Source organism: Bison bison, unplaced genomic scaffold (genome assembly GCF_000754665.1).
Source record: "Bison bison bison isolate TAMUID 2011002044 unplaced genomic scaffold, Bison_UMD1.0 scf7180017864490, whole genome shotgun sequence".
Lineage (NCBI taxonomy): Eukaryota > Metazoa > Chordata > Mammalia > Artiodactyla > Bovidae > Bison > Bison bison.
In genome coordinates, this window is record NW_011495049.1 from 7,205,406 (window position 1) to 7,228,630 (window position 23,225).

At 44.9% G+C, this 23,225-nt stretch overlaps 1 protein-coding gene across 1 annotated transcript in view; it reads left to right on the forward strand.

Annotated features, from left to right (window-relative positions):
• Positions 1-23,225, forward strand: part of RASGRF2 (Ras protein-specific guanine nucleotide-releasing factor 2) — a 267,751-nt gene that overhangs the window by 230,472 nt on the left and 14,054 nt on the right. Inside the window, exons 19-23 of the mRNA XM_010863390.1 lie at positions 4,450-4,562; positions 13,373-13,433; positions 13,752-13,855; positions 16,708-16,792; positions 20,611-20,808. Of these exons, the coding sequence (XP_010861692.1) occupies positions 4,450-4,562; positions 13,373-13,433; positions 13,752-13,855; positions 16,708-16,792; positions 20,611-20,808 (561 nt within the window). The remainder of the gene's footprint in view (positions 1-4,449; positions 4,563-13,372; positions 13,434-13,751; positions 13,856-16,707; positions 16,793-20,610; positions 20,809-23,225) is intronic.

The window sequence follows — 23,225 nt, forward strand, 5'->3', positions numbered from 1 at the left end:
CTTCCCTGAAAGCTCCCAGGCTCAAGCCTGGCTCGCTGACACCCGCCGGCGGGTCTGGGAAAGGCGCTGCGGACTCCCGGAGAGCCAGGCGACCCAGGAGCGCCACCTTGTGGGCGTCATTATTGCTGCCTTTGAGAAGGAGTCAGTGTCCTTCCAACACCCAGTATTCATTCTGGTTTCCCATCTCAGGACCTGGGGAAATGTAGCCAAAAATGAGAGTCTAGATAAATTACAAAATGGTTGTTAGGCAAACTTACTGTCCATTGCCTACCTCCTGTTTAAATAATCTACCTCCTGTTTACTGCATGTGCCTTTTAGATGTTTCAGATTTCTTTTTTTTTTTAATATTTATTTGGCTGTGTTGGGTCTCAGTTGCACGTGCTGGATCTTCACTTGCAGTATGTGGAATCTAGTTCCCTGACCAGGGATTGAACCCAGGCCCCCTGCATTGGGAGTGCAAAGTCTTAGCCACTGGACCACCAGGGAAGTCCCCAGATTTCTTTTGATAGTAGGTACTGTTTTTAACAGGGATTTTTGAATGGCCAATTCTGCATTTTACATGCTCTGGTAAAAAAAAGAAAAAATTACGTTCTAGGTTGTACATCAGAAGATTCCGATTTTTTTCACTAAGGTTTTGAGGAGCTGCTTTTTGCATGATTTTTTTAAGTGGCCCAGTCTTGCTACTCAGAGTGTGAGCAGCAAAACCCAGGAGGTCCTTAGAAAAGTAGAATCTGAGTCCCCATTCCAGACCTTCTGCACCAGAATCTGCCGTGATTCGTGGGCACCGGACAGTTTGAGAAGCGCAGGTGGAAATAAGATGGAAGATCAGTGTTGTCCCCACGCGGCTATGTCCTTAAGGGCCTCATTTCACCCCATGTGATCACATCCATCAGCCTCAGTGGCCTGGGTGTGAACCGGGTTTATGGTTCCCACCTTGCCTGCCCCTGGATCGGCTGAGGAAGGGCTGAAATCAAACACAGGAGGTCACTTTGAACATGATAAAAGCCTGTGCAAGTGTAAAGGAAAATTCTGAGTGAAAATTCTTGTTTTGTACTTAGCCATCATTAGCTAGGAGAAGGCAATGGCACCCCACTCCAGTACTCTTGCCTGGAAAATCCCATGGACGGAGGAGCCTGGTGGGCTGCAGTCCATGGGGTTGCTAAGAGTGGGACACGACTGAGCGACTTCCCTTTCACTTTTCACTTTCATGCATTGGAGAAGGAAATGGCAACCCACTCCAGTGTTCTTGCCTGGAGAATCCCAGGGACGGGGGAGCCTGGTGGGCTGTCATCTCTGGGGTCGCACAGAGTCAGACATGACTGAAGCGACTTAGCAGCAGCAGCATCATTAGCTAACCTGCTTTATATTAGCTACATGAGCAAAGTGAGTATTCACCCATAACCATTCATCACACTTCAGATACTGTCTGGGCAGATTTCACCAAGTTTGCAAAGGTCTCTCTTAGGCTAGTCTTCCCAGAGCTCAGAATAATCAAATTACATTCTCTTTTCCTTAACAAGACCTTTCTTCACACAACTTGCCTTCCTGGGGTCTCAGAAGTGTTCCCGCTGTTGAGCCCAGAATGGGCACAGTAGGCACTGGAGAATGCTTGTTGATTAAGCCAGTAATTAGCCCCCAGCGAGGTCCAAACACCGGCTTGATGTCCTTCACACTAATCCATTTATGATAATCAGATTATTTGCATCATTGAGAGATTCAACATAGCTCCAGGACTCAGTCATCACAATAATAAGTATCAAACATTCATTAAGCAAAGATGCTGGATGGCTGAGAAATCCTTTGGTAGTGCATGAAGACTGGGGTAGGTGAGATCATTAGCTGTTTACAAACGTCACTCCCATTACATTTGAAATGGTGGGAGGAGGAGGACAAAGGACAAAAACAGCAGCAAGATATTACTCTCTTTTCCTTGCATACATTTTAAAAATAAAATCAATAGTCAAGAAGTTGTTGGGCAAAAAGTAGGTGAAATTTTAGGAAAACGTATCATCTGAAGGTGTTGCTTGGACCCTAGTGGCTCCTGCTCCTGAAGAAGTGGTACTGATTGTCAAACAGTGAAAGGGAAATACTGAGAAAAATTAATGACACTTTTTCACCAAACTGAGGTTCACAAATATTCAATTCAGGTTAAATTAGGCTTTTGTATTGTCTATAATTTGTGAAATTATGGACTTTATGCCCCCAATTTACTAAATATGGGCTTCCCAGGTGGTGTTAGTGGCAAAGAACCCGCCTGCCGATGCAGGATACATAAGAGACACCAGTTCAATCCCGGGGCCAAGAAGATCCCTGGAGGAGGGCATGGCAACCCATTCCAGTATTCTTCCCATGGACAGAAAAGCCTGGCCGGCTACAGCCCACAGGGTTGCAAAGAGTCAGACACTACCGAAGGAACTTAGTATAGTAAAAGTATGCTTTTTTATTGGATCCATTGCAATGAGCAATATTTTCTCTAATCATTTAAAAGAAATCAGAATGTAGTGCTTCAAAATTACTTTCTCTAAAGTTAAAATGTACTCATAATGAGTAACTTTGTGTAGTAGGGAAAGTAAACCATATGCTGCACGTGCGAAGACAGTCCATCAGAGTCAGATCTGAAAGCAAGGTGTGGCGGCGTTCAGTTTATCTCTGAGTACCTGATAATCCCAGGATGCTGCCAGGATGCTGTCCATGTTTTACAAGAATACATACAATAAAAGAGTGTGAAAAAACTTGACCTTAACTTTTTGAAATTTTCAAATCAAGAGAAAATGCCGGAATAAAATAAAAGGTGTGGCTACACATCTGGAGTCACTGATGGCTCACATGTTTACCACATGTGTATTCTTTCCCCATCCCTTTCTCACGTTTTCTCTCGCTCCACCCCTCTCCCCCAGGGACCTGCTCTTAAATAGCCCCAGCAAAATGATCAAATTCAGGACAATGTAACATGGATAGGATGCTCTCAACTGGTACATAATTCTAAACTGTTGCAGTAGTGCCCTGTGTAGCATTTCCCCCTCGATCCTGGATCTAATCCAGGCTCACCTCTTGCATTATCTGTGGTGCCTTTGGTGTCCTTTAAACAGGAACAATTTCTTAGTTTCTTTGTCTTTGATGACATTAGCATTTTTGCAATGTGCAGGCTAGTGCCTCCTCATAATGCAAGTGTGAGATTATGCATTTGGGGCAAAAATACTAAATGATGATTCTTCACAGAACATTACATTTGTGGGCCCATGATGTTGGTTTGCTCCATTCCTGTGACAGTAACTGATCACTGGGTTCAGGTGACATCTGTCAGATTCTCCCTTTGTATTTAATCAGTTCTAATGGTGGTGTTGCAGGGGAGAGGGTACTCTGACACTATTAATTCTGTTTCCGTATAAATTGTGGCATCTATTCATGATCCTTACCTGATAAGTTACTACTGCTTTGGTCAAAAATGGTGATTTTCTAACTCATATTCCTTTATATTTATTGGAAGTCCACTGTAAAGAATAATTTTCTCTTCTGCCCTCTTCATGTATGTGTCTATTTATGTGTTTGTGGGCATTAGTAGGGGCTTGCAAGTTGTTTTGACTCGGTTGGGTATTACTTACTACTCTCATTCATTTTGGTGTGCATGTGGTCCTACTCAGCTTTGCCAGGTGGGTGCCCTTTCATGATCACTCCTATGTTTGTTTGACACGGCCTCATGGGTGTGTATCGTTTATTCTTTAGCATACCTGTATTGAAGTTAATTGCAGAATTTATACTTTGAAAAAGCTTTTTTTTTTTTTAAAGCTATTGCTGTGCCCCAGCTACTGACTCATGGACCAATGGGAAAACAGACAATTAAATCAGCCCTTACAGTACAGTGAGTTACGACAGAGTGCATCATGGGAACACTGAGAACAAGCTCTCCGTGGCTTCGGGTCAACTCAGGAAGGCTCCTAGGATAAAGTACATCACCTCCTCACCCTGAAAGATGAACAGAAATAAACCTGGGGAGAAGGCAGCGCTCCAGGATAAGGGAAGCACACATCCTTTGAGGAATTCCTGTCTCTCAGGGCTCCCCTGGTGGCTCAGACAGTAAAGAATCTGCCTGCAGTGCAGGAGACCCAAGTTCGATCCCTGGGTGGGAAAGATCCCCTGCAGAAGGAAATGGCAAACCAGTCCAGTATTCTTGCCTGGAGAATCCCATGGACAGAGGAGCCTGATGGGCTGCAGTCCATGGGGTCGCAAAGAGTTGGACAGGACTGAGCACACTACAGCCCAGGAAGCCTGTCAGCAGGGCCCCACCCCAAACCAATTAAGTCAGGATCCCAGGAGGGGGAAGCGTCTAGTTTCCATACATTTTAATTTCCATATGTAGCTTCTAGAGAATTTGTTATGAGGAATGATGTCATGTGTCATGGAGCTAAACCCTTCGGAACTAAAATCTTAAAGATCCACTTCATTTTTTAGGACTTTGAACTCAACAATGAACTAAAGATGAACGTCTTAAATTTGCTAGAAGAAGTTTTACGAGACCCAGATCTTCTTCCCCAAGAACGGAAAGCCACAGCGAACATCCTAAGGTAAAAGCACTTGTGGGTGCCTGTTAATCACCCTGGCTGATTTGTGCTGTGTTCAAGATGATGGGATCCTCTCAGTCCGGAAGGACGTGTATTAGACTTCTGAAGCGCAGCTACAGTTCTGTCCTCACTGGTAAAGCTCCCTTGGGAAGACTTTAGTCTGGGCGACATACCTGTGTGCAGGACAGTCGCTCCTGTCTGTGTGGCAGACAGTAGTTTACTGTAGAACCAAAAGCCGGGAGGATGGTCTCCTGAGGGTCCGGCGGGTGTTGCAGAGGTGTTTTCCCCTCATGTGTGTTCTGTTTATCACACGCTCGTGGTTATTGGGGGTGGTGGTTTGTACCATTTCTGTAGGAGTCTCGTGTAGCTGGCTTGTGGCTGTGCCACCATAGAGCAGCTATACATTTTCTTCGCTTATTTCACTGGTCCCGAACCAATTTTACCATCAGTGTCTTCGTTTTTAATATTATTTATTTATTTTTTATTTGAATGCAGCACGTCTTAGTTGCGGCACTCAGGGATACTCATTGCAGCGCGCATGCTCTCTAGTTGTGGGGCGTGGGCTCAGTAGTTATGTCACCCAGGCTTAGTTGCCCAGAGGCACGTGTGACCCTAGTTCCCCAACCAGCGATCTAACCTGCATCTCCTGTGTTGGAAGGTGGATTCTTAATCACTGGACCACAAGGGAGGTCCCTACCGTCGGTTTCTTAGGTGGAGATTTCCACATCCTGCAGGTTGTATGAATTCAGACCCTGCACTTGTGTGTGACAAAGTCTTCAACTTTGGGTTTCGCGCTAGAGGCTGCTTGTGTCCCATTACACCCAGCAGCCAGGCAGGTAACAGACTTTCTCGTGCCTCCTTGAACTGATGAGTGAGCTTTTTCCAGTCCATTCTACATGAAGAGGGCAGCCATTAGTGTCTCTGTGCGGACACTTCAGTTACAGCTTCCACCTCACTTGTGGCTGTGTGTCTGTCCCCGCGTGGGGTAGGAAGCCTGGTGCCTGCTCCTCCTTTATACCATTCTGACTTTTAGCTCCCTCTGCATCTGCAGTGGAAAGAACCCTTCCTTTCTTCTATGCTTGGCTCTATTGTTTCTTCATTATCCTGAATGCTTGTGTGTAGAGGAGAATCCAGTTTAACTGAATCCATCGTGCTTTTGGAGACCTCTCCAAAAGAAAGAAGGCCGTGTGGAGATGGAGCAGAGCTTGGAGTAATGCAGCTGCAAGCCAGAGAGTGCCAACGAGTGCTAGAAAACTTTCAAAAGCTGGGGAGAAGCAAGGAAGCTGCGGTCCCCAAGCTTTTTGCTACCAGGGACTGGTTTTTTTGAAAGACGGTTTTTCCACAGACTGAGGGTGGGGTAGGGTGGGGATGGTTTCAGGATGATTCAAGGGTATTACATTTATTGTGTGCTTTATTTCTATTATTATTACATCACCTGCACCCCAGGTCATCAAGCATTAGATTCCGGAGGTTGGGGACCCCTGCAAGGAGGGATTCCTCTGCAGGTTTCAGAGGGAGCATGGCTCTGCCGACACCTTGTGTTTGGACTTCGAGCCTCTAGAACACTAAGACAGTGAATTTCTGTTGTTTCCAGTCACTTTGTTTGTTGTACTTGTTTAGGGCAGCCCTAGGCGTGCTGCAGTCCATGGGGTCGCAAAGAGTCGGACACAACTGAGTGACTGAACTGAACTGAGCTGAGGAAGCCGTTAAGGGTCTTCAGTTTTTCCATTCTATGAAAACATCTCAGTAAACTTTGAGACTCTGTTACTATGCTATCTTCAGATTTTAAAGTTCTAAATACATCTTCAGATAAAGCCTGGTGTCGGTGGATGAGTGGTTACGTCTTTGAGTGACTGCTGTTCTTCTCTTTGTATAAACTGTTGGCTATGCTCTTTGTATTTAAAGCATGGATGATTGAAAACTAGGTTCTGGAAGTGTGGACCCCTAGTGACGTTTGACCAAATAGCTGGCAGGAAAATGGAGGTGATCAGACTGGAAAGGCTGTCAGGCCTGGGCAATTTGAGGCCTTCGTGTTGCTTGTCCCCCCCAGCACCCATGCCAGGCATCACCGATCAATCCTGAGCACTCTCTGCCTGTGCCCGCAGGTGAGCTCAGAACTCAGCTGACTGGCACTTCTACTTCAGACGAACTTTATTTACCATCCCAGGTCTTTATTAGTCATCAGGCTTTAGATGTACAATTTTTTGTCCTGAATAAGTGACCTAAGAATTAGAGGTGTAAGACCAGTAATGAGTGGAAATTTTAGTAGATGGTCAGCCTGGGACTGTGACATCTAGCCGTCTGATTCTAGCTTTTGCAGGGGGTCACAGGTTTAAATCTTGGCTCAACCACTAATAACTGTCGAGTTTCTTAGTCAATCTTAACCTAATTTTTCTCATTTATAAAGTGGGACTCTAAATACCTACCTCATGGGGTTGTTGTGAAAATCACGTGATGTAATATGTGTGAAGAGGTTATACCTGAAACATACTTAGCACTCATGTTACTGCTACAGGCATTGTTATTATTATAAAGCACTGACTCTTGGGAAAAATAGTTTCTGCTGTCAGGGCTCTACAGCCCAAGTAAAACCAGGCTAGATCTTTAGTCAAACTCAACTTGCCTTGAGCTTCGTTATCGTATCTATAGAAAAGACATCATAATAATTTTGAAAACCTATAGTAGAATATAATCAGCAAAAATATTAAATCCCTATACTGTAGTATACCTCGGAGAAGGCAATGGCACCCCACTCCAGTACTCTTGCCTGGAAAATCCCATGGGCGGAGGAGCCTGGTAGGCTGCAGTCCATGGGGTCGCTAAGAGTTGGACACAACTGAGTGACTTCACTTCCACGCATTGGAGAAGGAAATGGCAACCCACTCCAGTATTCTTGCCTGGAGAATCCCAGGGACAGGGGAGCCTGGTGGGCTGCCGTCTGTGGGGTCACATAGAGTCGGACACGACTGAAGTGACTTAGCAGCATAGCAGTAGTATACCTGAAACTAACACGATATTATAGATCAACTATACTTCAGTTAAAAAACTAATTTAATATTTTACAATAGTAAATAAATCAACAAGTGAATGCAATTAAAAAATCATTAAATATATACTTTAAATGGGTGGATTGTTTGGTATGTGAATTATATCTCAAAGTTGTTACCAAAGCAACTTCCACAGTCATAACCTACTTACTACTATTTTGTAAAAGAAAAAAACAAGTTAAAAAAAAAAAAAAGGCAATTCCACTGATGGGGTGCCCCTTAGCTGCCCATGCAGAATTCCAGCTTCTTGTAGAGTCTTTCCAGGTGTTCTGAAAGTCCCAAGAAATGTGCTCAGGAACGAACCCAGTGATTTTTCTGCCTCAGCACCTTTATTCACGCTCACAGCTCCCAGGCCATTTGAGGGAGCCCCCTTCCAGCACCGCCACAGTTTCTGTGGAAATGCTGCCTGCAGTCTTGTGAAGTAACCATTTCCCTATTGAAAAGCTGAGAAAGATGCCACCTGCCCCGTCCCTGTGCCCCCTGGGCCCCAGAGCAGCCTCCCTCAACCCAGAGTCTCTGTCTTTTGTGAAAACAGCTCTTCCCATGTCTTTCTTAGTTCCACATGTTTCACTGTAAGAATTCAAAAGTCACTCATGGAGCCTAGCAGGAAATAGATGTTACACTCCCCTGTCCATTCTCCCACTTCTGACCATCTTTCTTCCCATGAACCCAAAACAAAAGCCTTTGTTTAGCCCTTAACATAGGGACTTATCGACGGAAGCCGACAGATACAGATACTGGTCGGTCACCAGCCCATCAGCTGAGCCAACAGCCAGATCCTGAGTCCTAGTCTGGGTCAGCTGAGCCTCTGGGGCACTAACTTATCTTCCCAACAAGCTAGTGAATAGATTTGTGCAGTAAACCCTGCTACAAGAAAACAACTGGTATTTGATTGAATTTCTCCTGCCAAATAATTCATTCCACTTGCATCATGTTTGAGGATCCCTGGAAAATCCCACGGATGGAGGAGCCTGGTAGGCTATATAGTCCATGGGGTCGGTAGGAGTCGGAGACGACTGAGTGACCTCCCTTTCACTTTTCACTTTCATGCATTGGAGAAGGAAATCGCAACCCACTCCAGTGCTCTTGCCTGGAGAATCCCAGGAACGGGGGAGCCTGGTGGGCTTCTGTCTATGGGGTTGCACAGAGTCGGACACGACTGAAGCAACTTAGCAACAGCAGCAGCAGCAGCCCCAGCACATGAGATTGTGATTATAGGAGGAATACATCATAGATTTGTTTTTAGGGTTTTTGATAATTTTCCATATCAAATACTTATGTGTGTGAAATTTATGTTTTTAAAAATCATATCAGAATAATTAGAAAGCATAGTAGGAAGTAAGACCTAGATAGAACCATCAATTGAAGGAATGTTATCGTTCATGAAATCTCTTTATGAAAAAAAAAGTGTGGGGTATAGGAGAAAGAAACAGAAAGCAAAAGGATTATTTAACAACTCTGAAAAGTGTGAAGATTTTCCTGTTCATTTCTTAATTTGAAAATAAACAGGGAATTACTTTCAGCTGAAACCGAGAGAATTTAGTAATAAACATTTCATTGCATTTATGGACAGCTGCCTTTAAAAAGTGTGTCAGAGCATGGATAGCAATGGGCTCAAGGAAGCCTGGGAGGAAGGAAAGTCATGCCTGCGAAAGCATGGGAAGGATGAGGTGGTCTGGTAGGTCCCAGTAGCAACATGAGATTAACCCATTCACAAGGTGGGGAGGAGCAGTCTGAGGCAGGCCATGCCACGGACCCAGGCATCCAGTCACAGCAGCAAGCAAGCAGCCCAGAGGGTGTGGAACGCTTCAAGGGCAGAGGCCGGTGCTCTTGACTCTGTTTTTAAGACTACATGATTTCTGCATTTGAAGGGGAAATATTCTAGCTGTAAAACTTGCATAATCCCACTTCCTCTTAGGTTTTTTTCCCCCTGGTATTGCATTATAGGTCCACAAATATTAAAATGATCATACTGCATGATAGAAACCCAGGATCCCGGAGTACTCATCAAACTCCAAAGTAGTCAGAAGACTAAGCAAATCCATCCTCTATTGGAACTGGACAGAGTTAGGGAAGCCTTCACATCCGACAGGAACTTTTCTGAACATACCTCCCAGTGAATATGTTAGGATTGGGAAAGGTAAAAAAAAAAAAAAAAGTCCTGATATTAAAGATTTATATGTATTCAAGTCATATAACAGTGAGCCATGACACATGTATTTATATGCATGATACATTAATACAGTACAGTGAAAACTTTCTGTGACGAACCATCCCCACCTCACACAGTGTCATGGGGGTTACTTTATGATGAAGAAGCTTGATTGGCATCAGTAGTGTTATGGCCCTGATTGTGAATAAAAACCTCTGCTGAAGACTTTCATATTCCTCCAATGTTGTCTGATTAGCTGGCTTCTGAATCTATGTAGTATAGTTTTTTGTAGACAACTAGCATGCCACTGAATGAAAAGAAGCAATGATTGACTTCCTGGATGGTCAACTGGAATGGCTTCAGTCATGACAAGGGGACCCACAAACCTCACACCGACCCTAGTAGTATCAGACTTTTTTGAAGAAGAACTACTTTATTCAAATTGTTTCATACAGTAAACCAGATATTCAAATGAACAGGCCAGGATAAATGGTTTCCTTGGTTTCATTGAATCAGTTTACCAGAATCAAAGGAAATTCAGGAGACTGTGTTTCTGTGAAACTTTTACATCAAGCTAAGGTACTCACATGTGGAGGTTTACATGTTTCAGAAAAAGAGTATTTTACATGTGGGTGTTTATGTATAGCATTTATTTTGTTCAGACCCATTAGAACTTTTACACCAAAATGACATCTTGCCCCTATTCCAAATGGTTGTCAGGGGTTACCTCTCTTACTAGACAGAGTCTGTTTACCTCCTGGCTTGAGAATGTCTTCAAAGATAATCATCCATTAAGTTTTTTACTTTATAGTCACTTCTAATTTTGGTGTAAAGTGTTTTTTGACAGCTGGATCATCCTCACTTATTAAACACATTTCTACATTGTTTTGAGCTATTTCCTTGGTTCACATCTACCTTAAGAATTCAAAACTTGCCATCACTGATGAATTCATGGGTGGGCATCAAATTCTGGGTCTGGTTCCTTAATGATAACACAAAAATCTTTTGTAAAACAGCAACGTCACATGCTGTTTTATGGCAGAGTATACATTTCTATTGGAGAAGGCAATGGCACCCCACTCCAGTACTCTTGCCTGGAAAATCCCGTGGATGGAGGAGCTTGGTAGGCTGCAGTCCATGGGGTCGCTAAGAGTGGGACACGACTGAGCAACTTCCCTTTCACTTTTCACTTTCATGCATTGGAGAAGGAAATGGCAACCCACTCCAGTGTTCTTGCCTGGAGAATCCCAGGAACGGGGGAGCCTGGTGGACTGCCGTCTATGGGGTCGCACAGAGTCGGACATGACTGAAGTGACTTAGCAGCAGCAGCAACAGCATACATTTCTATGGTTATCTTTAATCTTGTTGGGGATCACAGATTCCCCAAAAGAATATAATGGAAGCCATATCCTCCCCCAAAAAAGAAATGCATGAATATATGCACACATTTGTATGTCATTTCAAAAAGGTTTATGGACCCTTAGAGATTATTTAGTGATACTCTAGGGTTAAGAGCTTTTGTTCTAAGGGGCCCTTTTGAAAGAGATAGCCTTTATTTTGATCTATAGAGCAGAGATTCTTTTGAAGAGAGAAATATTAGGTAACTTAATGGGACCAGACATAGCTTGGAACATTAGAGTAAGATCACTGAGGAAAGGAACATTTGAAAGAAGTGAAATAACTTCTGGACCATTTCTTTCCAAGTAAAGAATATTGCCCAACCTCATAAAAAAGATCTTTTCCACAGCGACGCATAGTTATGTGGCCACTGATCTCTCTCCAGGAACCTAGGCTACAGTAGAAAGAATGACATGCACTTTGGGAAAGAGCTTTCCCCCTGTGTCTGACCCTTAAGTGTGAGGTAACAGTTTTTGGAGAAGGAGTTGTGTTTACTTATTTTTTCCTCACCTTCATCTGCCCCTTAGCATATGGTGACTTTTTCTTCTCATAAATGATATGGCTAATTGCAGGCAAGAGGATTGCCACTCCTATGAGCTGGGAGGATTCTGCTCCCTTGTAAATAGCCTAGAGCTTTTTTGTTTTGTTTGGTTTGGTTTGGTTTTTTTTGTTTTCTTTTTTTTATTTTATTTTTAAACTTTACATAATTGTATTAGTTTTGCCAAATATCAAAATGAAGCCTAGAGCTTTTGTTGGAGAGAAGGAAGACAGAGGAAAGGGAACTGACCTTTTTCGGTGTGTGTTCTATGCTGGACTCTGGAAGCAGTGCCTTTCGTAAGCCTGCTCATGACAAGCAAGAGCAACAGGGAAGCAAACTGAACCAAACCCTGGGCCAGTTAGTCCATTTCATTGAGCTTTTGTTTCCTCATCTATAAAATGGATATAATAAAGCTTTACTTAAAGCAATTTTTTATGATACAGGAGAGAGTGTGTGTCAGATGGTTAGCATGTTCCTAGCACATAATGGGCATACAGTTACCCACCTCAGTTGATTTTGTATTTTTAAGGGGATAGTTTTGTTTTAATCCATTAAGAACACAACAGAATATCATATCATTGTTGCTTTTTAAAACTAGCATCCTCCAACAGACAGGTACACAGTTGGGCAGTGTTTAAATTTTTTTAATACTTTTAACACATGATTGTGCCTTCATTTTAGGATACCTAAAGTGTTTGGCCCAGATAAAAGTTATATAATCAGGATTAAATAACCCTGGACTCTGAACTCCTGTCGGACATGAAGTATCACTCTCACTCTGAAACCAGCACCTGCCTTAACTTAGGAATTCTTTTAATTCATTTGTCACTGATCAAAAATATATTGGCTGACAGCTGAATAACACCAAGTGTGGGGATGGATACAAGACCAAATGTGTCTTGGGAAAGCCCAACTGGGAAGCAACAGGGAAGAGTTTACCTGCTGGTCTTTGCCTGGCATTGTTCAAACTCTTGATACTTGGAAACTCTCCTGAGCTTCTGGTCTGCCTGTGCCTGGGGAGGGGGCAGCTCTGCATCTTCTGCCTCAGCCCCGGCGGTGCGGGGGTGGGGGGGTACAGGGCAGGGGCTGGAGGAGTGTGGACGGAGCACTCAGCCTGTTAGAAACCCTGACTGCCAGCAGTGCAGGGCGCCTGGATTCCTGGCGCAGGTCCTCTCAGTAAGGCAAAGCCCCAGGTCACCCTCTGCTTCGCTCTCACGGTGGGTGTTTCACTTACAACCTTGGGCTTCCCTCGTAGCTCGGATGGTAAAGAATCTGCCTTTAGTACAAGGGACCCAGATTCAATTCCTGAATTGGGAAGATGCTCTGGAGAAGGGAATGGCTACCCACTCCAGTATTCTAGCCTGGAGAATTTCATGGACAGGAGCCTGGCGTCATCTATGGGGTCCCATAGTCGGACACGACTGAGTGACTAACACAGCAATTTTGTGTACAACGGGCTGACTCCTTGTTATAAGTCAGCTCTCTTGATGATCTTCTTCTGCCTTTAACATGTGCATCTTCTGTTTTCTGGACCCCATGTCTTCAACACAAGTCCCCACAGTCTCGTAGACCCAAACCCTCTGACTTTCCACCCTGGGGGAAACTGAACTGCATTTTTGTCGTTTCATTCCTGGCCTGTCTATGTTCTTTTCATGGAGGATATTTTGACTTTTTTTAGGGCCCTTTCACAAGATGATCAAGATGACATCCACCTAAAACTAGAGGATATAATTCAGCTGGTAAGTTGAGCCATAGTCTTATCCTGCACAATTAATTATGTGTGAGACTTAACCTCACAAAGGCAGGCACTGTGCCCACAGCTGGTAACTGGGGTCGGGACTATATGTTCTATCCCTGAAACTGTGTGAAAGGGACCAGATTTGGCTCAGCGTTTAACATCATGGTCCATGATGTTAATGCTGCCTGATATCTCTGAGCGCTCCACCATTTTCTTCAGAGCTGGAATCCGGGGTGGACTTTGTACTCCAGCAACTGCAGTGAGCTGACGGGTACCTGGCTTCTAGGTGTGTGCCATTCCCTGTCCTCATCTCTTGCAGACGGACTGTCCGAAGGCCGAGTGCTTCGAGACCTTGTCGGCCATGGAGCTGGCTGAGCAGATAACCCTCCTGGACCACATCGTTTTCAGAAGCATTCCCTATGAGTGAGTGTGCGCCCACGGCCACAGCGCCCCCCACCCCCACCCTGCTGCAACCCCACGTGTGTGCACAGAGCTGTGGCTTTTCATCTTATGATGGTTTGGACCCACTTGAATGTCTTTGGGTTCCAGTTTATGTTGAAAATATTGATACAGAAATATTGGAAACCCTCAAGATGGTCACTGTTATGCTTCTGTATGTACTGCAGTTAAACATAGAATGTGAGTTTCTCTGACCACTCACATCCTAATGTTATAGAAACCTTCATGCAGCTGTAACAGTTGTTCTCAGACTTCATGGTGCCTAAAGTCATTCAGGAGACTTGTTAAAAAATGTACATTCCTAGGTGCTTCCCTCAGAGATTCTGATTCTGGTAGGTCTGAGGCCCAAGAAACTTCATTTTCAATGGGAATTCCAGGTAATTCTGTGTGGTCCAGGACTATACTTTGAGAAACATGGATGTTGGGTCAATGCTGTAAATTCCGCTGCAGTTCTTCAGCCACATCCATAAATCTTCAAGTACTGCTGACCGTGGCAACTCCACAGCAAGACAGATTCCCAGGACAGTGCTTGGCATAGAGTGCATGTGGAGTGTGTATGTGGCAAGTGGATGCTGTCACATAACAAGCATCATTGCCTCATGTATAGAGGATGGTGGCTCTTTCAGCCGCCCGCCTCCAGCAGTCCTCCAGCAGGTCCACACACAGAGCCTCTGTTTGCACAAATAACAGCTGTTGGCCCAAATCCTCTGTGAAGTCCTAGCTGAATGGAAGGTAAGGAAGGGGCCAAGCAAGAGGTCTAAGGGAGGTCCGTGTCGTGTGTAGAGCAGAGGGCACCCGTGATGATGGAGGCTCTGGCGTAGCAGCATGGGGGGTCATAGGTCAAAGGGGCATAAAGAGCAGGGCTAGCGATGCTCCTGCAGACTTTTCTGTAATGCGTTTGTCTTATTTCCTGCCTCCTCTTTCAGCACTTGTAGACCTATCCATGACAGGGTGAAGTAAGTCAGGAAGAGAAAGACAGATATCATACATTAATGCATATATGTGGAATCTAGGAAAATGGTACAGGTGAACTTATTTGGGGGGGAGAGATAGAGACGCAGGTACGGAGAACAGACGTGGACCCAGAGGGAAGGGGGATGAACTGGGAGATTGGGATTGACATATATACACTACCCTGTATAAAACAGATAACTAGTGGGAAGCAGCTGTATAGCACAGGGAACTCAGCTAAATGCTCTGTGATGACCTAGAGAGGTGGAATGGGGGGAGGGAGGCTTAAGAGGGAGTGGATATATATGTACATAGAGCCAACCCACTTCGTTGTACAGCAGAAACTAACACATCGTGAAGCAACTATATCCCAATAAAAAAATAAAACAACAGGGACCTACTGTATAGCACAGGGAACTCAGCTAAATGCTCTGTGATGACCTAGAGAGGTGGAATGGGGGGAGGGAGGCTTAAGAGGGAGTGGATATATATGTACATAGAGCCAACCCACTTCGTTGTACAGCAGAAACTAACACATCGTGAAGCAACTATATCCCAATAAAAATAATTAAATAGCATCTGCCATTTAAAAAAAAGGAATGTGGCCCCATGGCCGAACAAATGAACCCATTAACTATTTGATGACTTGAGTTAGGAGCCTCTTCGCCTTCCTCCTGACGACCCTTCTGTGCAATGAGGATTCAGGAGGGACGGGGCATGACCTCTATGGAGGAGGAGAAAGAGCAAAGCCTGGACCTTTGTGGTTGACTGTGTTGTGGTCTCTTCCTGGGATGCATCTCACCTCTCCTCCTGTCCCCTCTGTGCTGCTGTGAACATGTACCAGTTATTTTCCTCCATGGAGTTAGCACATCTTGTATACAACGGCCTTGCAGGACGGGAACAGTAGTACCATCTACATCACGGGACAAAGGTCGTTGCCTAGGGACTCAGTCAACATTTCTGGATTGAGAATGTGTCAGAGTAATTTCTTTTTAAGTTATTTTTGGTAGTGCCTTGACAAAATAATTCCTGTATGCTCCAGCTTGATTGTCCCTTGCTTGCTGTGATCCCGGGACCTGCTCATGAATGAAATGAAGGAGCGGGAATGTTATTTCGAAGACAGACTTTCCACCAGGCTGAGCTCCCCCTGCCATAACTGCCTTCCTCAAATGACCAGGCTGCAAAGTGCTAACACTGGTGTTTGTTCTTTTAGCCCTTCCCACGTGGACTGTTCTGGGCTCTGGGGAGAGCAAAGGAAAGTCCCTGCCTGTGGAATTGACGTTCTCCTGGAGAATGTCAGAACAAAGTGGAGGAAAACATGCTGTTGCTGATTAATATTTTTGGTAGTGATGAATTTTTTGAGCCTTCTGCTAAGCCTTAAGATTTTTTAAGCTGATCCAGGGGAAATGGTCTTGGTTTCTGAGTTAGTACTTAGCCTCTTTATTCCTCTTGTCTTTGTTTTCCAATTTCAGAGAAGCCTTTATTATGATCCTAATAAGGACACAGTTGCAAACACTTATCCCTGGAGAAGGAAATGGCAACCCACTCCAGTATTCTTGCCTGGAGAATCCCATGGACAGAGGAGCCTGGCGGGCTACAGTCCATGAAGTTGCAAAGAGTTGGACACGACTGACTATCACTCACTCACTCCAAACATTTATAAGAGAAAGCTGAAAACCGAAAAATCTCTTTCTTTTTGGCATCCAGTGGTGAAACAGTAGAATTGGGCTAAAATTCATCTGAGATGAAGCAGCAGCAGTTGAGCAGTGTCAAGTTTAATTTATATAATATTCATAATAGATATTCAGGACCCTAGATACCCTTAAAAAACTTAATTGATTTTGTGTTTTGCTTTGAACTTTCAGAGAATTTCTTGGGCAGGGGTGGATGAAGCTGGATAAAAATGAAAGAACACCGTACATTATGAAAACCAGCCAACACTTCAATGATGTGAGTAACCATAACAATGAAACCTTGGGCGGGAGTGTTATAGGAAGATGAGTATCAGGGTCTTCAGACTCCTTCTCTAAATTAAAGGAAGTCTGCCACTCACTTCAACAAAATTGATGGAATGTTAAAAAATAAGCTTTAATCTCTTCTATGAGTTCACAGTGATGTGATAACTTCCAGTTACCTTTCAGTCCTAAGAGGTTCACTTTGATGGTACACACATCCCATGAATGCTTAGTGATGCATAGGTGGTGTTGCTCAGTTGCTGAGTTGTGTCCAACTCTTTGTGACCTCATGAACTGTACCCTTCCAGGCTCTCTGTCCTCCAGTATCTCCCAGAATTTGCTCAAATTCATGTCCACTGAGTCAGTGATGCCATTCAACCATCACCTCCTCTCCCACCTGCTTCTCTTCCTGCCCTCAATCTTTCCCAGCATCAGGGTCCTTTCCGATGAATCAGCTCTTTACATCAAGTGCCCAAAGTACTGGAGCTTCAGCTTCAGCATCAGTCCTTCCAGTGAATATTTGGGGTTGATTTCCTTTAGGATTGACTGGTTTCATCTCTTTGGAGCCCAAGGGACTCTCAAGCATAGGTCGTTGCTGTTATTTTTATCATGGTCATCATTACTTCATGGTCATAGATCGACTAATTCTGACTGCACTTTGTCACAGGCCCCTGGTGGTGCTGGTGATAGTAAGGCTGTTTTGGTACAGCTCTTCTTCATTATTACTGAACGATCAGTTCAGTACATTCCAGGGTGGGAAGGGACCTCTTTGAGCATAATCACAGTGCTTCTGAGGCTGTGTGCAGTGGTTACCAGCTGTTGGTTCATCTCCTCTATTCTTCTGCAGCAGTAAGGCGGAGTTGCTTTTATACCCTCCAACTACCTGTTGGTGCTGTTCTAATGGTCTTAGTCCCGTGGAAGAACCACAGATGTTGGAGTATCTTCAGGTCTATGCGGGCAAAGGGAAGGCTACCGTGTCAATTCTACTAAACTATAGTAAAAGGGATAATGATAATTAAAAAAAAAAAAAAAGACTGCCAGGGACCCTGTAGGTAAATTAGTAAATGATTCAGAATCAAAATACAAAACCGTGCAAATCCTCAGTACAGTTTTTCTGTTTTCTGAGGGTACATGTGTATTAGATGTTATCACATAATAAGCATCAATGCAGCTGCTTCCTAAAGGATAGGACACATGCCCGGTTTGGATCACTCTCTGCGAAACAGAGGCCCTGCTGTGGACCATAAACCTTTTTTTTTTTTGCCTGTGTTGTACATACACTTGGGATGTAATGCCTCTTAAATCAGAGGTTCAGATCGTGGGTCCCAGACTGTGTGTGCCAGGCTCCAGACCCACAAGTCTCTACTTAAAATAACTTGATTGGCCACTGTGTCCAGATTGCACGTAGAACTCATCACCAGCCCTTCCCAGACCTGCCAAACCCACTTTTTCATCTTATTCTGTATCCTTGGCCATGGGTAATGGCCCTGCCAGCCACTCACTCACTCAACCTTGGGGTCTTCCCCACCCTGCTCACCCCTCAGGATACCAGTGAGCCCTAAGTCTACCCATATCCCAGACCCTTCTTTCCCCTCCTTTCCCATGGCCATAACCTTGATCTGGCCTTTCATTCTCTTCTCCATGAGCTCCTAACCCACCAATCCCCACCCCCACGCCATCTTGCTGCCACCCAACCCTTTCTTCACACAGTGTCACAGAAATAACTTCTAAGGCCCATCGAATTGTAGTCCTGTCTGTGATGACATTTTGTCCATGGCCTTTCCTCTCGTCTTCTTGATTTGGCCGCAGCCTCTCAGCCCGGCCTGCAGGAGCCCGCCCACCTGTCGTCCTTGTCTCTCACGGTCCCCCGAGCTCCTCACACAACTGTCTGGCCAGGTCCCCCACGCCACCACACCTTCTCTCCCTGTCCCTTTGCAGATGCTCGGATGGGAGACAGTGGCTCCTCCTACTCCTCCTTCAGGGTTCAGGGCCAGGGCGGGCGTGACCTGTTTCCAGAAGCCAGCATCTGTCCCACGCTGCCTCCAATTCTCAAGCTGCCCCCACCCCCACCCTTAGCTTTGCATCTCACTGTGTGATATTTACTTGAGTCTGTCTGACTTCCCCTCACCTTCTCTCCTAACCAGGCCTAACCAGGCCCAGCACCCTAAGGTCAGGGAGACTGATTTATTTGTTTTTCCTGTTCTCACAACCTAAAAGAATGCCTAGTCCTTAGTAGGTGCTCATTACAAAATAACTTATCAATGAATATGCACACGTGGAGGCCCTGTGACCTAAGATGCTCGTGTTTGGGCTCAGTCATGTCTCTGACTCTCTGCAACCCCAAGGACTGTAGCCCACCAGGCTCCTCTGTCCATGGGATCTCTCAGGCAAGAATACTGGAGTGGGTTGCCATTCCCCTCTCCAGGGGATTCTCCCAACCCAGGATTGAACCTGCATCTCCTCTTTTGGCAGATGGATTTTTTTTTTTTTAATTCACTGAGCCACCTGCGAAGCCCATCACCTAAAATACCTATGGAATTATCAAAGAATGGGTGTACTCATCAGATTTAGTGTATGGATAGGAGATTATGGATCTTTTATTCCTCTTGTTAGTTATCAATCCAATTCTATCCTTTTCCTTTCCATTTTATAAGTCTTAAGCATCTTAAGGTGCCTCTTTTTTCTCTTGGCTTTAACTAATAGGGGATTCCCTAATAGCTCAGTTGGTAAAGAATTCGCCTGCAATGCAGGAGACCCTGGTTTGATTCCCAGGTTGGGAAGATCCACTGGAGAAGGGATAGGCTAACCCACTCTAGTATTCTTGGGCTTCCCTTGTGGCTCAGCTGGTAAAGAATCCACCTGCAATGCAGGAGACCTGGGTTCAATCCCGAGGGTGGGAAAATCCCCTGGAGAAGGGAAAGGCTACCCACTCCAGTAGTCTGGCCTGGAGAATTCCATAGACTATAAAGTCCATGGGGTCGCAAAGAGTCAGACACAATTGAGCGACTTGCACTTGCACTTAACTATTAGAGTTATAGCACTTAGCTTTGAAACTGTAGGTCCCTTTCACTGCTGGTGGAAAACAAAAATCAGCAAGAAGGTGAAAATGTTCTCTTCCCCTGCACGAAGCGTTTCTGGTTTGAGAGTTGGTAGGTTAGAATTTGATTTGATTGGAGGGAAACGTGTTTTCTTTCTCTGTGATGGTTGAGGTTTCTAGAGTGACTATCCCCACGTTGTTGGGACCCAGGGAACATGGGGAGAGGCCCCAAGAATTGAAACCTCTGATCTGCAAAGGCTGCCATTCCTCAGGGGAATAGCTCATCCTATGCCTTTCTTTCAATAATTTTTGGAAATGACTTCTTCATCAAAATTACTGATTAACAAAAATCACCTCTTCCCCCATCAAGATTATCCCAAACAGTTCCTTTCTTCACTCTCAGAATGAGCATGATTACTGTTAATAATGTTAATAATAATAATGTTATTATTACAAACTTTAGTCTCTTCAGAATCTGGATCTACAATGGACCATGTCCCAAAGGAGAAATCACAAATACGTACTTGTCAGTTCACTCAGGGCAAATTCTGTCGTACCTCCTCCTGAGGAAAATATACATTAATAAACACTTATACATTAATACCTTTCATTGAAAAAATAAAACTCAGTTAAGCCACTCAGAAACAAAGATGAACCGTGACCTCGCATCCCTTGCCCCTCGATTTCCTGACGTTGCTGTAGGTGATTCGGGTACTGTCCCTGCATGAATGGCTTTGGCTCTTAGCTGGCCTCTCTCGGCTTTTCCGTTGTCTCAGATGAGTAACCTGGTGGCCTCCCAGATCATGAATTACGCGGATGTCACCTCCCGAGCCAACACCATTGAGAAGTGGGTGGCGGTGGCGGACATCTGCCGGTGCCTGCACAATTACAACGGCGTGCTGGAGATCACCTCAGCCTTAAACAGAAGTGCCATCTACCGGCTGAAGAAGACCTGGGCCAAGGTGTCCAAGCAGGTGAGCGCCGGCGGGCGGCACCTCCCGCCGCCGGGGGAGGAGAGTCTGGGAGACCAGCGCCAAGATAAATATTACTGATTAGGAAATAACTAGCTGAAACGAGCAGCTCCATTGGCAAAGAAAGTGCCAACATGGGTGATTACTGTGTTCTTACCACGTAATTGATTCCTCTCATGCGCGTTTCTAAATGGTTAATTCAAGGAGGGGAAATACAAACCAAAATATTCATTATAACATGTTTGGGGACATCTTCAGACACTGTGGTTGACAGTTAGGAGCTGTTCACTGAATTGTTTAGGGAGGGCACGTTGACTCCGGGTGAGCACAGTGATGTCTCTGGATCCATTCTTCGTCCCTCAAAGTAAAGGTACAAGTACCTTAGGGCCAGAGACCAGGGACCGAGGGCCTGTGTTCACCTTTTTATTTGTCATTCTTGTAGTCAGGTTGTTGCATAATGACATGGATGTGAAGGGATATAACTTTCTTAATTTTCTCTTAATTGGGCTCAGCTTGCTCATGCTTTTTGCTTTCATTCGGATAATTTGAAGATCCGAGTGACATCACCATTTTCCTCCTGGTCTTCGCCATGGTGTCCGTGGATGTCGGGTGTTGGGGAGGGCTTCTCTGGGCTCGTGGGAGACTGTGTGCCCCCGCTGGTTTCCTGTTGGGTACAAGCCACTGTGAATTGCCTGTGCCTGGTGTTCGGATGGCAAGCCTACCCCATCAGGAGCATAGCGTGGTTATTGTACCCAGGGAGCTTGGCTGATCTCACCTCAGCTCTCACTGGCGCTGCTGATTCTCTGAGGGGGGGTGTGTATCACCTCTACTACAGGGTGCCCTTCCCCTTGCTGATCCCTGGTGGGCAGGCTAACTCTTCTTTTTTTTTTTTTTTCTCCCACCACATAAGTAGTACCTCGTGATGTAATGCACTAATATTTGGCATAAATGCATAACTCTTCTTTACAATTAATAAATAACTTGTTTGACCCTCTCAAAGGGTGTTGGGGGAATTTTCTAGGCTCCTCTGTGTTCTGTGGGTACCAGAGGCTAGGAGTGTCTTGCCAGGGCCTCTCTGCATGTCCTTCTTCCACAGACCACTATGCCCGCCTAATTGTGGTTGCCTAGAGTTGGTGAGGGGCGTCTTCAGGGCGCCCACCTCCAGGGTTTCAGGCAGGAAGAAGAGCATATATTCTGTGACATTTCCTCAAAACTATCTGGTTTCTGTTGCTCCTGAGAGTTCAGTCCCCTCTCAGAGACACCACTTCTTACTCTATTCTATCTTCTTTTCTCTCTCCAAGCCTTTTAAATTCCTCCCTGTATAGCAAGAAACCAAGCCTAAGCTATATCTTTTATTCCCTTCCCCACCATTCCTTAGTAAAAATGGAGTGCTTTGAGAATCTCAAATTTGGCCCCTAGAACTAGCAGACTCTTCTTCTATGAAAAAAGCCTTGCAAATAATATCCACAGCTTTTTTAAAAACTGTTTAAAAAAGAACTTTTAATGTTGAGATCTTTGTAGGTTCATATGCAATTGTAAGAAGTAGTAGAAATCCCCTCCACCCTCCACCCAGTGTCCCCAGTGGTTACATCTTGTGTAACTATAGACAGTATCACAACTGCAAACTTAACCGTTGGTACCATCCACCAGCCTTATTCAGACTTCATTTGTTCCACCTGTACTCATGCGTGTGTGTACATGTGTGTGTTTAGTTTTACGTGCCTTTATTACAGGGGTAGATTCACTACAGTCAAGAGATTGAACAGTTCTATCACCAGGATACCTCCTGCCACCCTTTTATAGCCACAACCACCTTCCTCCCTCTTGCTCCCTAACTCCTGGCAACCACAGATCTGTTTTCCATCTCTATAATTTTGTCATTTCAAAAATGTTATATAAATGGAATCATATAGTATATGACATTTTGAGATTGCCTTTTTTTTTATTCAGCGTAACTCCTTTGCGATCTGTTCAAGTTTTACACATATCAGTACTTAGTTCCTTATTTGGTTTAACCATTCACCCCTTGAAGAACATCTGGGTTGTTTTTAGTTTTAGCTATTACAAATGCAATGGCACCCCACTCCAGTACTCCTGCCTGGAAAATCCCATGGACGGAGGAGCCTGGAGGGCTGCAGTCCATGGGGTCGCTAAGAGTCGGACACGACTGAGCGACTTCACTTTCAGTTTTCACTTTCATGCATTGGAGAAGGAAATGGCAACCCACTCCAGTGTTCTTGCCTAGAGAATCCCAGGGACGAGGGAGCCTGGTGGGCTGCCGTCTATGGGGTCGCACAGAGTCGGAGACAACTGAAGTGACTTAGTATAGCATTACAAATGAGGCTTCCCTGGTGGCTCAGACGGTAAAGCGTCTGCCTGCAATGTGGGAGACCTGGGTTCGATTCCTGGGTCGGGAAGCT